This window comes from Pinus tabuliformis, chromosome 7 (assembly GCF_031772625.1).
Source record: "Pinus tabuliformis cultivar Carrire ecotype Pingquan chromosome 7, CPIR1, whole genome shotgun sequence".
NCBI lineage: Eukaryota > Viridiplantae > Streptophyta > Pinopsida > Pinales > Pinaceae > Pinus > Pinus tabuliformis.
The window spans coordinates 1,855,134,353-1,855,148,337 of record NC_142293.1 but is presented as its reverse complement, the minus strand read 5'-3'; the positions used below and the strand labels follow the sequence as shown (position 1 = coordinate 1,855,148,337).

General features: G+C 38.6%; 1 protein-coding gene across 1 annotated transcript in view; it reads left to right on the top strand.

Annotated features, from left to right (window-relative positions):
- The window catches only part of LOC149255814 (putative isoprenylcysteine alpha-carbonyl methylesterase ICMEL2), a 148,068-nt gene that overhangs the window by 113,515 nt on the left and 20,568 nt on the right, over window positions 1-13,985 (top strand). The window contains exon 11 of the mRNA XM_089460581.1: window positions 9,186-9,276. Within this exon, the coding sequence (XP_089316707.1) occupies window positions 9,186-9,276 (91 nt within the window). The remainder of the gene's footprint in view (window positions 1-9,185; window positions 9,277-13,985) is intronic.

The following is a 13,985-nucleotide window of genomic DNA, read 5'->3' as shown; positions in this document are numbered from 1 at the left end:
GTGAAGAACCAGAGTGTGAGATAGCAGAAGTAGCAGCGGTGAATGCTGTTGAACGTTGTGGAAAATAAGCTGGAGGAGACAGAGGTAGCGAGAGGATCCAACAGAACAAAAAGAGGGCCGAAGGACCAACAGGACAGGAGGAATTCGAAGGGTAGAAGTTGCCAACAGAGAAGTAGTCTTGCTGAAACATTCACCGTGACATTAGAACATATGCTTGAACTCAAAGTAGGTTCTTATGCAGAGTTTTAGTGCAGTTGTAGTGGACTCACTAAAGCAGTGTGGAGATATGATCAAAGGTCAGCTATTGGAGACTCTGTGTGGATGGTAGGAAGAGTTGTAAAGACTCCTTCAAGAGAAGATTGGTTGTCATTGATTCTGTAGCTTGGAGACTACAGAGAAACTATAACCAGACAAAACTCAACAGAGAAGAGTTTTGAGAGTAGAACATTATTATCAAAAGTGCCTTGACAGGATTGGAGTCCTTGGGGCTGGTGCCTCAAAAGCAAGAAGGATAGGAGTCCTTGGGGCTGGTGCCTCAAAAGCAAGAAGGATAGGAGTCCTTGGGGCTGGTGCCTCAGAAGTAAGTAGGATTGGAGTCCTTGGGGTTGATGCCTCAGAAGTAGGAAGGATTGAAGTCCTTGGGAGTTGGTGCTCCTAAGTCCAAGATTGGTGTCTTGGCAAAATAGAGTTGGTGCTCTGGAGGTTGGAGCCTCACCAAAGTCCAAGTTGGAGCTTGGCAACTGATTGTAACCATCTATATATTGTATCTATTTTACTGCACAGTTTATATTAATAAAAGCATTTATTCTTGCCGTTCATCTTGTGTTCTGAATATATATGTTTTAACTGGTAAAACAATAGTGGGAAAAAGAAATACCGATTCACCCCCCCCAGTATTTGCAACACTGCTATGATTTCATGGATGAGTAGGAAGCAAGATCTCGTTGCTTTAAGTAACACTGAGGCAGAATATGTGGCTGCGTGTGAAGTAGGAAAGGAGGCTATTTGGTTAAGGAAGCTTCTGACGTATTTGTTCGAGAAGTCTCTAGGTCCTACTGTGATTAATTGTGACAATCAAAGTTGTATCTAGAGATCCCGTGTTTTATGCTAGAATGAAGCATATCAACAATAAGTTCCACTTTATTAGGAATCTGGTGCAGGATGGGAAAATGAAGAAAAAGAAGAACGTGGGGTCTCTGAAAAACAAAGGCAAGGGTGTTGATTTGCTAGTGCTAATTAGACGAGCTCAAATTTCTACATCTGGTAATTACTTCCAATGATTTATGATATTACTTTAGCACACCCCAAGGAATCATTAACCTATCATACATAGAAAATTCAATTGGTAAAACATTTATTGTCTCAGAAGTTTGACTCCTTAGAAACTTCAGTCTCTTCCTTAGATTACTTCCCACGTGTGAGACAGAGAGAAAAATGTGAATGATGAGTGAGTAAATGAGAAGCTCAAGTGTCTTTTTATAGTGATATTAGAGTGCCCAAGGGGCACATCTCTTTGCAAATTAATCTTGAAATAAAATAATTTTTTATTTCTTCTAATTTGAAATATAATTTTTCTTTCTTTTAACTTGTGTAGTTGGGTAATATCTCTCGCAACTTCCCAAAAAAGTCAGTAGAGGGAAGGTAACTCGAGCAACTAAGTGCTCCCTCTACAAAAACACTCATGGACAATGGTTTTACATAAATGAGTATAAGAATATGACACCTTTCATGAAGATTCAAAACCATAACACTTATCACTTGTACCTATCGTTTGAAAGGGTCAGCCTAGGAATTGTTTCTGCCCTTAGGGTTGGAAGCACCTAATACGGTCATGCGATAATCCTCGCATACATAAGTATTGTAACTTGTGTAGAATCATAAGCTAGTATGGCATTTGAAGATGATGTTTGTGTAAGTACTTTAATGGCTTTGACATTGAATATGGTCCACCTTGATGCTCTTATAGTTTTTGTACCCATGATGTTGATTTCGCTTATTTCCTTGAGTATGTGTTAGATGATTCTTCCAGTTGTAGCTAGGATCCCCTAAGGGATGGTATGATGCTTCTCTAGCTCTTCACAGATGATGTCCAACCACTTTGATGATGATGCAAAAGCACTTTGATAAAGGATGATGGGAAACCTTTAAGGGACATTGACCTTGCAGGTTACTTGGCACCATTGATGGGACCCTCCCTCAACCTTAGAACCTTGGACGTTGGTTATCCAGGCTAGGATGTTGCATGGAGATTAGGTGTGCCTAAGAGATGACATGACACCCCTCGACTGACATGGTGCCTTCTTCATGGACATAGCTCCTCTCTTGGTGATGAATGAGGATGATGATGATGACTTCGTATCTCTTCGGAAGGGATTTCACACCTTCTACCCTAATGACATCATGCCCTAGCATGATGATGTCACCCTTTTGGTGCATTTGATGATTGCATGGGTTTTCTAGAGAGGATGACATTGGCTGTGAGACTGTTTTCTTTGGTGATGAGGCACCATTATTGATATAAATAGAGAGTTGATTTACCTCCTCAATCCATTGTCACACTTGGATCACAACAACTCTTGATTAGTGATTTCTCTCTCTTGTGTGCTATGGAGGCCTAGTTGAGCAACTTGTTTAAATTTTGTGATGTGATGTGATCTATTTTGATGGAAGATTATGGTGGATTTTGAATGTTGCATGGTGAAGTAGATTAGTTTATTTCAATGTTGCGAACATCGCGATCGAGATTAAATTGGTGAGGGTCCAATATCGGAAAAAATCGATTAAAATTGGCAAAAATCGGCGAAATTAAAAAAATACAAAAAAATTTAGGAAAAAAATTCAAGATTTTTTGGGGAAAAGCTGTGATTTTTTTCGAAAAAATCGGGATTAAATAGTGATTTTTTCAAAATGAAAAGATCTTCGATTTAATTGTGTCAGGCAAAAAATCGCAGTTTTCGTAACACTGGTTTATTTGCTTTATCTTGGTATTATATTCCATGGGATTAATGTTCTTGTGCTAAGTTAGATTATTTGGTATTGCTTTACTGTCCCTTGTTGAGCTAAAAGCTTTCTCCAAGTACTTGAGGAATAGAGAGGTTTTTTTCCATTAATCATATGGAAAATTGAAAACCCTAAATTTCAAATCCAAGGGTAAGTTTATTTTCGCTAGTTTTTTTGGATTTAGAATTGCTCCAAATAATCCTTATAACACTTTCTATCCTAGACTCCATATGCCTTGTCTCGAGAAGGCACTAGTTTATCTCCCTTGTGGCACTCTTCTAAAAGAGAAGTTATTATTCTTTTTATTTATGGTAAATTAGGGGTAAATTGCGCCAAAAAATTATTTTCAAGTATTTAATGACTTGTTGATGTATGCCCTAGGGTTAGAGATTGTTTAAAAGTGCATTAAAGAAGTTAAATTGAAGTTTTCATTCATTTTCAACCATTTTCTAGGGCTGATGTCAAATTTTATTTGCTGTTATACGCCACCTTATTTATCGTCAAAACTTGTTGTAATTTTGTCCCTAGTTTACTCTCTAATTTAGCCATTTCTTCCCATGGCTAAATTTGTTGCTGTCATAAACTATTGTTTTGCTGCAAGTTGCTACTTCAAAACCCTAGTTTATAACAACCTTGAGTATTTCTTGATTTGGTGTGTTTGGGTAACCAATTTGATACTCTTTAGGCCAACCCTAGTCTTTAGATTGACACATAGATCCCTTGTACCCAAATCGAAAATTTACTCCCTCCACCTCAAACCTTAATTTACTATACCTTCATTCCAGTGGATTTATATTGTAAGATTCTTAGGGGCCACTTCGCTTAAGATCCTTGGGTTACTTGATCCCTAAGCAGTGTTAGGGAAGTCTCATTTGTGTTGGATTGTGCCTTTCTCTAAAGGGAGGGGAGTAGTTCATGAGGTGAGAGTGGTGATACTGTTAAGGTGGCAATGGTGACACTCGTCTATTGCACGCGGTCTAGGTCACCTAGTGAGGCTTTGCACTAGATTGCTATATTTTATTGTAAGAATTCCCATATGTTGAAAAGTGTAACTAGGTTCGGTCTTCATAATGACATGTAATTATGATCTTTATAAATAATGAAAAGAAGAGAATAAAATTATTTTTGTAATGCCTTGCTCCATGTATTCTAGCCTCTCCACCAAATGTCGTTGCTAGAACGCATCCGATGCTATAGAAACTAACATCCCAATGTACTCCCCTATGCTCCATCATATATTGACTCAATGTATTGACTACAAAAAAATATCCGCTCTAGTGTTGACTAGATACATCAATGAACCGATCAACTGACGGTACAAAGTGGTTATGTGCACCCTTACATGCTATATAAATGAGAACTTGTAATTTGTTGATTTGTGGTTAAAGAAGATTATAACTATTAGATGAATGATGTTATATGGTTTAATCCATGTTTTTATGTTTTTTATCACTAATTCATCATTCTACATGCTTTTGTTGCAACATATGCATCAAAGTATATAAAAATGTATACTATATAAAATTCACTCCCAAAATCACTCTTGACCTGGGAGCTTTTGAAAATGTCGCTCCCCGCTCCCGCTCCTGCTCCCAAGCAGCCATGCTTTGGGTTCCTGTTCGAATGATTTTGAAAAGGATGGGTAGGACCTTTGTTGGGGATGATTGGAAGAAGGTCATGGTCAATTTACTTATGAAAAATGTAAGTTAATTATTTTATTGTTGCCTTATTTCTGTTGCATAATTTGATTGGCCATGTTAAATCATTTATTTCATTGTGAAAATTGAATGGATTTATTGAGTAATTCCCTGACGCTAGGGGCTAGCTGGGTTGAGTCACTACCCATCTTTTATCTTGCATGTGCTAATGTTGACTTTTGGTAGCATCATATGTGCTCTAAGCTTCAAAATTTGTAGGGAGGCTAGGACACATGCATTCCACAATATCCAGAAATTGTTTTGGGAAATTCCACCCGCCGAAGGTTTTATTAAAATAATCAATTATTTTTAATGGGTGCCTAACTATAAACTTCAGAAATTAAAATAATTAAAAGGTATTAATCAAACCGAGGGTGAAACTTCTAAAAGAAGACGAAGATTGAGCCCAAATGATCTGAGCCATTGATTAGAATCTAATTTGGGCAGTTGATTACTCAACTGGAGGATTATAAGGACTTCAATGGTTATTTGGAAATCACATTGGAGAGAGATCAAGATATCGAATTTCTCAAAGAGGGCAGTGCAAAAGTTGATAGAGAATCGATTGAGGAGATTTCTTGCAGTGAGGGGCAGGGATAGTTCCAGAGGGAGATTTCCTGATCTGGGAATACATTGTAGAGGAGGCAAAGAGAGATTTGGAAGAGGCAGCACAGAGGCTACGCTCGGCAACGTAAGCTCACGTAGAGGCAATGCAGAGCTTTAGAGGGGGTCCGAAATTCAACTGGGAAGTCGAGTTCCAGTGCCAGAACCTGGGGTGTGAGACCGAAGAACCAGTGGAACGAAGCACTAGACAACACGAGATCCGTGATAAGGTGACGCAGATCCCTAGAGAGGTTGACGCGGAACTGCGTAGGCTGATGCAATGACTACGCAGAGCCAGCGTGGCGCCAACTATCTAGGGCCTGGATCAGTGTCAGATCGCCAGTGATAGTGTGAGGTATTTCTCACTAATATTCTGCCTATCAGATTCTCTGTATTGGATAGCCAACAAGGCATCCAAATATTTTTATTCAGAAAACTACTGCTTAATAATTCAAACCCCCAGTTGCTACACCGATTTTCCCGCATTGGGTTTTCCCGGGGACACTTCTCCAAAAATAACGGTGTCATGTGTTGTGTATTTCTTTCTTGCTCAGTTTCTTGTTTCCACATTTAATATAATTGGTGAAAGCTGCAGTGTATTAGTTTCAGTATTTGCTGTAGGATGTAGTAAATAATTTGTTCAGTTATTAACTGGTGCAGGAGCATTCGAACACCCTTAATCAAAAGTCAAAGTCAAAGCTATGGAGGAGGAGACATGGACAATCATGTAAACCGGGAGCAAATTTCTGTTAAAAACGAGCTAATTTGATGGAATTGATAAGTCTCGAGAAGACTTAATTTAATGTAATTATCTACCATGTATGCATAACGAAAGATTTAGGGATTGTTTGAACGATTTTAGGAGAAGATCATGGATCTGGAATGATCCATGATTCTATAGTTATTTCTATATATTATGAACCTGCGTGTTCTGATAGAGAGCATAGACAGAGAGTGAGAATACAATGTAATCGATAGAGGAATTGTGACTAAGGCTAAAATGCCTTACATTGTAACTGATTCTGTATATAATTAAGATATACGTGTTATGTGGATTTCTGTATGCCTGTGTACAATTTACATATATATTCTTTACTGTGAGTTAAATTCCGTGTCACGAGATTGTTGATCGACCATCGATCACTATAAGGATCGATGGCGATCCAACGATAAAACTCGTTAACTATTGTATGAGTGTCGTGAGTGTTTAAACAGAGTATGGTAGAGTTAATGGATGTTTGACGTAATTTCCATCATAAGCGAACAAGCGTAGAGGGAGCCATCAAATTGTTTAGATCGACGGGTATTAATGGTTGAAATAAGAATGGCGGAGGAATAGACCGCGGGGGATAGGAGTGTACGGATGACTTGATCATGGTCAAAGGCCCGCACTCAATCACAACCGTCGATCTAAATTTCAAACGCTTATGTCACAGTCAACTACGGGGGTTGAGATGTTTAGTAATCCGCATGCTAGTTGAAGGGTTGCTAGCTATAGGATTTGATTGAAGCGCCTATGCAAAAAGGGAAAGTCAACGTGGGAATTCAACGTGGGACCGATTGCTGTTCAATTGCTGAGCAGACCTGAGAAGTGTATGGGCATGAGTTTATTTTATTTGGAGTCCGGTTTTGTACATTTAGGTGGGACCGACGTTCGTTGGCGGATTAAATGTTAAAGCGCTGCTTGGTGATTGGTCAGGTTTGTGTTAAAACCCACCAATGTAAACACTTCCGATTTGTATAGGTGGGCCATAACCCACAGGTTCACGGTAAGGTGATTATGAAAACCAGGGAAATTGCCTTTAGGCGGTTTTTCTTGCGTCAAAGTGGTATCAGAGCAGGGAAAGGTTTCCTGCGAGTAGAAAGAAGATTTTGTGTGCGAAAGGAGGAGGTACAATTATGTGAAGATTGGTGAGTTTGTGATCTTTATGTTGTTATGCAGGTAGCAACATAAGAAGGTGAGAAAACTTGCAGCAGCCTAGAGCATGGAGTGCTCATATGGTTCCACAGAAGAGAGAACCAGAGAGATGCTGAAAGACTAAGCCAGGAGGGAAGCTTGGTGAGGTATCGTGTAGCAGAGAAGACTGTTACTGCAGAGGTTTTGTTGCAGCTCACAGAAAGATCATGAAAGCAGTTCCACTGAGGAAGTGGGTAGAATTGCTATGGGATGAAGGAGAAGCATATGACCAGGAGGTCATAAATTTTTGTGTCTCAGGAGTCTGATGCAGGAGCATCCGACCACCCTTAATCAAAAGTCAAAGTCAAAGCTATGGAGGAGGAGACGTGGACAATCATGTAAACCAGGAGCAAATTTCTGTTAAAAATGAGCTAATTTGATGGAATTGATAAGTCTTGAGAAGACTTAATTTAATGTAATTATCTGCCATGTATGCATAACGAAAGATTTAGGGATTGTTTGAATGATTTTAGGAGAAGATCATGGATCTGAAATGATCCATGATTCTATGTTATTTCTATATATTATGAACCTGCGTGTTCTGATAGAGAGCATAGACAGAGGGTGAGAATACAATGTAATCGATAGAGGAATTGTGAATAAGGCTGAAATACCTTAGACTGTAACTGATTCTGTATATAATTAAGATATACATTTTATGTGGATTTCTGTATGCTTGTGTACAATTACATATATATTCTTTACTATGAGTTAAATTCCGTGTCATGAGATTGTTGATCAACCATCGATCACTATAAGGATCGATGGCGATCCAACGATAAAACTCGTTAATTGTTGTATGAGTGTTGTGAGTGTTTAAACAAATTATGGTAGAGTTAATTGATGTTTGACGTAATTACCATCATAAGCAAACAAGCGCAGAGGGAGCCGTCGGATCATTTAGATCGACGGTATTAATGGCTAAAATAAGAATGGCGGAGGAATAGACCGCAGAGGATAGGAGTGTACGGATGACTTGATCATGGTCGAAGGCCCGCACTCAATCACAACTGTCGATCTAAATTTCAAACGCTTACGTCATAGTCAACTACGGGGGTTGAGCTGTTTGGTAATCTGCGTGCTAGTTGAAGGGCCTCTCGCTGTAGGATTTGATTGAGCGCCTGTGCAAAAATGGAAAGTCAACGTGGGACCGATTGCTTTTCAATTGCTGAGCGGACCCGAGAAGTGTATGGACACGAGTTTATTTTATTTGGAGTCCGGTTTTGTGCATTTAGGTGGGACCGACATTTGTTGGCGGATTATATGTTAAAGGGCTGTTTGGTGATTGGTGGGGTCTGTGTTAAAACTTAAAACCCACCAATGTAAACGCTTTTGATTTGTATAGGTGGGCCATAACCCACAAGTTCACAGTAAGGTGATTATGAAAACCAGGGAAATTGCCTTTAGGCGGTTTATCCTGTGTCATTAACAAATGGTAGGAACTTAATCAGTTGCTGCAGTAGAAATTTGGGTCTTCCAAATTTTCACACTCTTTTGAAGTTAATTTTATTTACACAACGTTATACTTTCTGCTGTTTGACTAGCATGTTTAGTTGGAACTGCTTCTCTATCTCACAAAAAGAACAAGACAATGATGAAGCAGTAATTGGATAGTTAATATATCGAAATTAATTAAGTTTTTGCACATGGTGGATTGTCAATCTTGATAAGACCACCTAAGAAAATATGTGCAGATCTGAGTATATTGTATATAAAGGATGTGCAGAGAGTCTCGTTTTATTTATACGTCATACGATTGAAAAAGCTATATAATAATTGAATGGTACCATATGCAGGTTTTTGTTATCTCACTTTAATGCATACAAGTTTCAGATTTCTTAGTTTTTTGCATAGCTTCCATATAATTATCATGTATTAATATTAGAATCTTTTAATCTATTATCATGCTTTTTCCTTTTATTTGGCAGCACAAATTTTGCTGATGCACTTAGATCGGTGGGTGCTCAAGCTGAAGTAAGACTATATGAAGGAAAGACACACACAGATTTATTTTTGCAGGTTAGTTCTTGTCTAATTGTTGACTTGATGGTTATTCTGCCATTTTTCTAAATCAATTCTATTTTCTTGTCCCTTTTCACTCTGCTGTTCATTGATGTATCTAATTCTTGATTTATTTTTACATATCATTTCTTGATTTTTCAACCTGTTAAATTTATTTGGAATGTAATTCACGCAGAGAAAATTATGAAGCATTTCAACATTTTCAACATTTCCAGTTTATAGTTGCAATTTACATTTAGGAAATGCTTTCAAATTCTAAGTTTTCATCATATCTTCATATTTGATCTGTATGTATTATAGTCTTTATAGTTGATCTGTATGTAATAGATTTATTAGTTAGACTTTGTTAGTTTTAGGTTGCTTCGAGTTTTTCTCCTAGGTAGACAGTGCACTTGTGAAGGAGGGTGTATGAGAGTTAGAGGGGAATCCTTGCAGCATTGGTGTGTCACATGGGAGATGGTCCTTTACACCCCAGTGATGGATTCCTTATGACTATTATGATGGATTCCTTTTACATAGTTATGCCAGTTTATCACAAATTCCTGTTACAAAGCAATGACAGATTTCTTTCATGGAACAGTGTAGGAGCTATTCTAGGCATGGGTAGGGCACTTAACTAGGAGAGATTCCTCTTGATGTGGTGCACCATCTTGGAAGCATATTGTTAGCAAGTGATTTTGTCACCATCTTTCCCTGCTGTCAAGTTTGACTAGGTGAGGGTGGTGCTCTAGTCAGGATTTTCATTCTTGCATATGTGCATTGTGAGAGGCTGCTTAAAGTTTGTGAGAAGCTATTGTAGTCCCTTGAGGACAGTGTTGTATTTTTATTATTTGTGAATGATAAGATAGAGATTCCTGTTCTAAATTTCTGTTAATGCATGTTGCAGTTTGTGTAGGTCATATTTCATGTACTTGCAGGGCTGATTGCATATCTTGATACTTGGTGTTTGCATTTCTGAGTTGTCCATTCAGCACTGTTGTTTATGCAGATCAGAGGATTTCATTGGTGTTTAGCCACTCTGTTTTTAGTTGTAGGACAGATTCAAGTGCAGATCTGTATATCACGTGGATGTAAAATTACATGGTATAAAATATGTGCATATGACATTCTCTAGATCTGTGTACGGAATAGGCTGCTACTTGTGAGAGGTAGTTGTCAGAGGATGTCAGTTGGTGTGATGCCCAAAAGTGCGATGTTCCTTTTTCTGGTATTCCTTACGGTGTGGTCAGGACAGACTACCAGGGTTGGAGGCAACTAGGTCATAGGAGCAGGTTTACTCAATCAGCAGGCCTAGGGGCTTTTGGAGGGGTTTTATGGTGTTTGGAGTAGTTCACTTGCCATATTCCATCATCAAGATTAGTTCCGCACTACTTGCTTTTCGTTCCGTTGTATTTTAATAATGCCCGTAAAATGGGGTTATTATTAAGCTTAACTCAATTAGTTCGCTTAAGGTGGCATTCCGAGAGAAATATTTGATGGAACACCTTAGTGTAATAGCTCGTTGGAATCAGAATGAGAAAATATACAGGATGAGATGGTGAGAATTGACTTTTAGTGCTCTGAGGTGGGATGGTGGCCGATTTACCATTTTCCAGAATTAAAAAGGTGTTTTAATTAAAATAAAAGAAGGGAAAAGTACTAAATGATTAAAATAATAATAAAATAAAGGCTTCTAGAGGGGTCCATCATATCTATAAAAGAGGAGGAGGAGACCATTTGGAAACATCTTGGAGTTGAGCTTCTTTCTTGTGGAGAGGTTTGGAGAACTGGGAGTTTCTAGCTTCAGCAGTAGCCTTAGGGCAGAAATGCTTGGGTGATTCAGTGAGAGCGAGCGAATGCCCATCTCTTCCCTTGGTGAATTCATCTAGAATTCACAAGAGAGCTTGGCAATTGCATTTTAGTTAAGTTTTGGAGGGCTAGTGCAACATGGGAGTAGAGTCTTGAGGCCAACTTTTCCATCTCAACGATATTAGTTGTATCATCCTGTAAACCATAGTTTATCTATTATAATAAAGCTGAGATTATTCTGTTCATCTTATTATTGAATTGCAGTACTCTATTTGTTATATTTTACATGGCAATGTTTTGCTAAATGAATGGAAATTTTCTTGTTGAGAATTAACCCATTTTGAGATTTAGCCAAATATTCCGTTTGGGATATTATAGTGGTATCAAAGTTGTGCATCTTGCCGGCTTGAGGGTTTTTCTTGTGAAATTGCCAGGCCGGATTTTGCAATTGCAGGGTTAATCTCGTCCCCACCGGTCCAAATTTAAAATTGATTGTGTTTGTTGGTTTCTTCAACACTATTTGGTTGATACCAAATCCACAACCAATTGTGGACCGAATCCCGTAGCAGTAGAGTTATGTGAGATTCAGAGAGCCAAAATTCTCATATTGTTTGGATTGAGATCAGGTGCCGCTTGATTTTGCAGAGACCAAGCCAAAATTGCCACCATGGACATTCCACTAGTCAATTCCTTTTTTTTTAAAGTATGATTTTTAGTTGTTGAATGTGAAGGCTAAAATTCCTAGGCAAGTCAATTCAAAGAAGCTGAAGAACGTTGACTTATTTAGAGCTCGAAACCCTAGTCCTATGCTGGCTGAACTGGAAGGTCGATTGAAGAGGATAATATTCCCAAGGCTGAGCTTGAACAACTGAAGCACATGGTGAAACTTTCTTGAAGCTGAATAATAGAAGAGACCAATTCTCCATTACTTAGGAGATCAAATATGAAATTATGCATGAGTGACGAATTTCTACGTAGAAGAGAGATTGAATCAATCAAGTCTGCATTGTTGCTGAGACAGGGTGTTGTGCACACATGGAATTGGCGATATGGTGCCTACTCGGAGATAAACCGATGGCAACCATCGTGATCCAATGCATGGAAGTGATCTAACAGTGGTCGACCTGTAATCCTGATGATGGATGGCCTATGTGCAAAAGCATATGTGACAGAGTTGACGAGCGTGAGTTGAAGCCATTTGAGGTGTTGGGATCGATATGAAGATTAGATTTAGTGCACAGAGGGCCCAATCGAAACTTTTGAAGTTTGGTTTGCAGAAGTAGATGTGGAACGATGATTGTTGAATTTGGAAGTGACGACTGCCTGAGGACTAGCCACATGACAAAAAGCCAATACATGTGAGCATTTTGTTTTTAACAAAAACATCTATAGCAGAGGTTAGGGAATACTGTGCTCATAACATTAACTGTACGCAACTATGTTCACATGTGTAATGTATGCTGAAGATGATGGTTAGAAGTGTTGTTTGATTGGTAGAATTCGGTCTCCATGTGATGCATTGGCAGAGAGCTACACAGAGATCGATTAGAGTATAAAACCAAAATAATTTGAATGTTGTGATTGGTATTTGGACTCACACTACTGTTGGAGTTGACTATCAGACATAGACAAGCCGTGAGCCTCCTCCTGTGGGACGTGATAGCTGGTGTCGTTATTCCCTGTGCATGGATATCTGTGGAATTGATTTTTGGGTTTGCTGAAGTCATTTTGGGCTTGTAGAGGCTGTGACACCATTGTTGGCAAAGGCTGTGACTTACATCTTATGCTTTGAAGGTGTAGGGACCACAAGTTACTTATACTTGGGACTGGTATATGCTTGAAAACTAAGGGCTGTTCCCTTACATTGCTTGCTGAGCGTGTTTATGAGCACATTTGGGTGATACATTGGTGTATTGATTCTTTTGGAGTGCAACCTACCTTGCTGATGTAATTGCTCATATTCCGGAGGCATATTTGGGATGCTAATTGAAACCACTCTTGCTGGAGAAATCTAGTTAAATAATGTAACTAGTGTCAGTCTTCATAACTGTATTCGAGTCACAATGTAATGTATTTTCCAAAAGAGAAGAAAAATATTTTTTTATTAAAGAAAGATTGACTTATTAAAGCATCGGTTTCATGCTTGGGTCAATGGTCAATAGGTCAAAGCACCCATTGTGTGCTCTATGGTTTATATCTTGAGTCAAGATTATAGTCATGTTGAAAATACCCTTCATGGGCATCTTAAGTCAAAGAAGAAAAAATATTTTTATGTCTAAAAGGACTCCTCCACCAAGTTAGCGCTCTTTCCTATATGTCGGCTTACCTCTCCTACAAGTTGGCCTCAAAAGAGCCTCATTCCACTATATATACACAAGCAACTCGACAAAAAGATTGACTCATTAAAGCATCGGTTTCATGCTTGGGTCAATGGTCAATAGGTCAAAGCACCCATTGTGTGCTCTAGGGTTTATATCTTGAGTCAAGATTATAGTCATGTTGAAAATACCCTTCATGGGCATCTTAAGTCAAAGAAGAAAAAATATTTTTATGTCTAAAAGGACTCCTCCACCAAGTCAGCGCTCTTTCCTATATGTCGGCCTACCTCTCCTACAAGTTGGCCTCAAAAGAGCCTCATTCCACTATATATACACAAGCAACTCGACTTATTTTGATATACTACCAACCATATATTCGATCTGCAGTTTGAATTAAGGAAAGTAATGCGAAGACCTAGGAAAAGAAAATCGATTCAAGCGAAGAAGAAGGGAAGTTTGTCAAGCTATGGAGAACTGAAATTTTGATGTTTCTTTGTCACACGTGTGATCTTGAAGCTGGTTACAGGGGTCGAGAATAAGAGTTTGAGTTGCAAAAGTTGTAGGAAAGAAGAAAACAAGAATCTAGATGACTATTTGTGT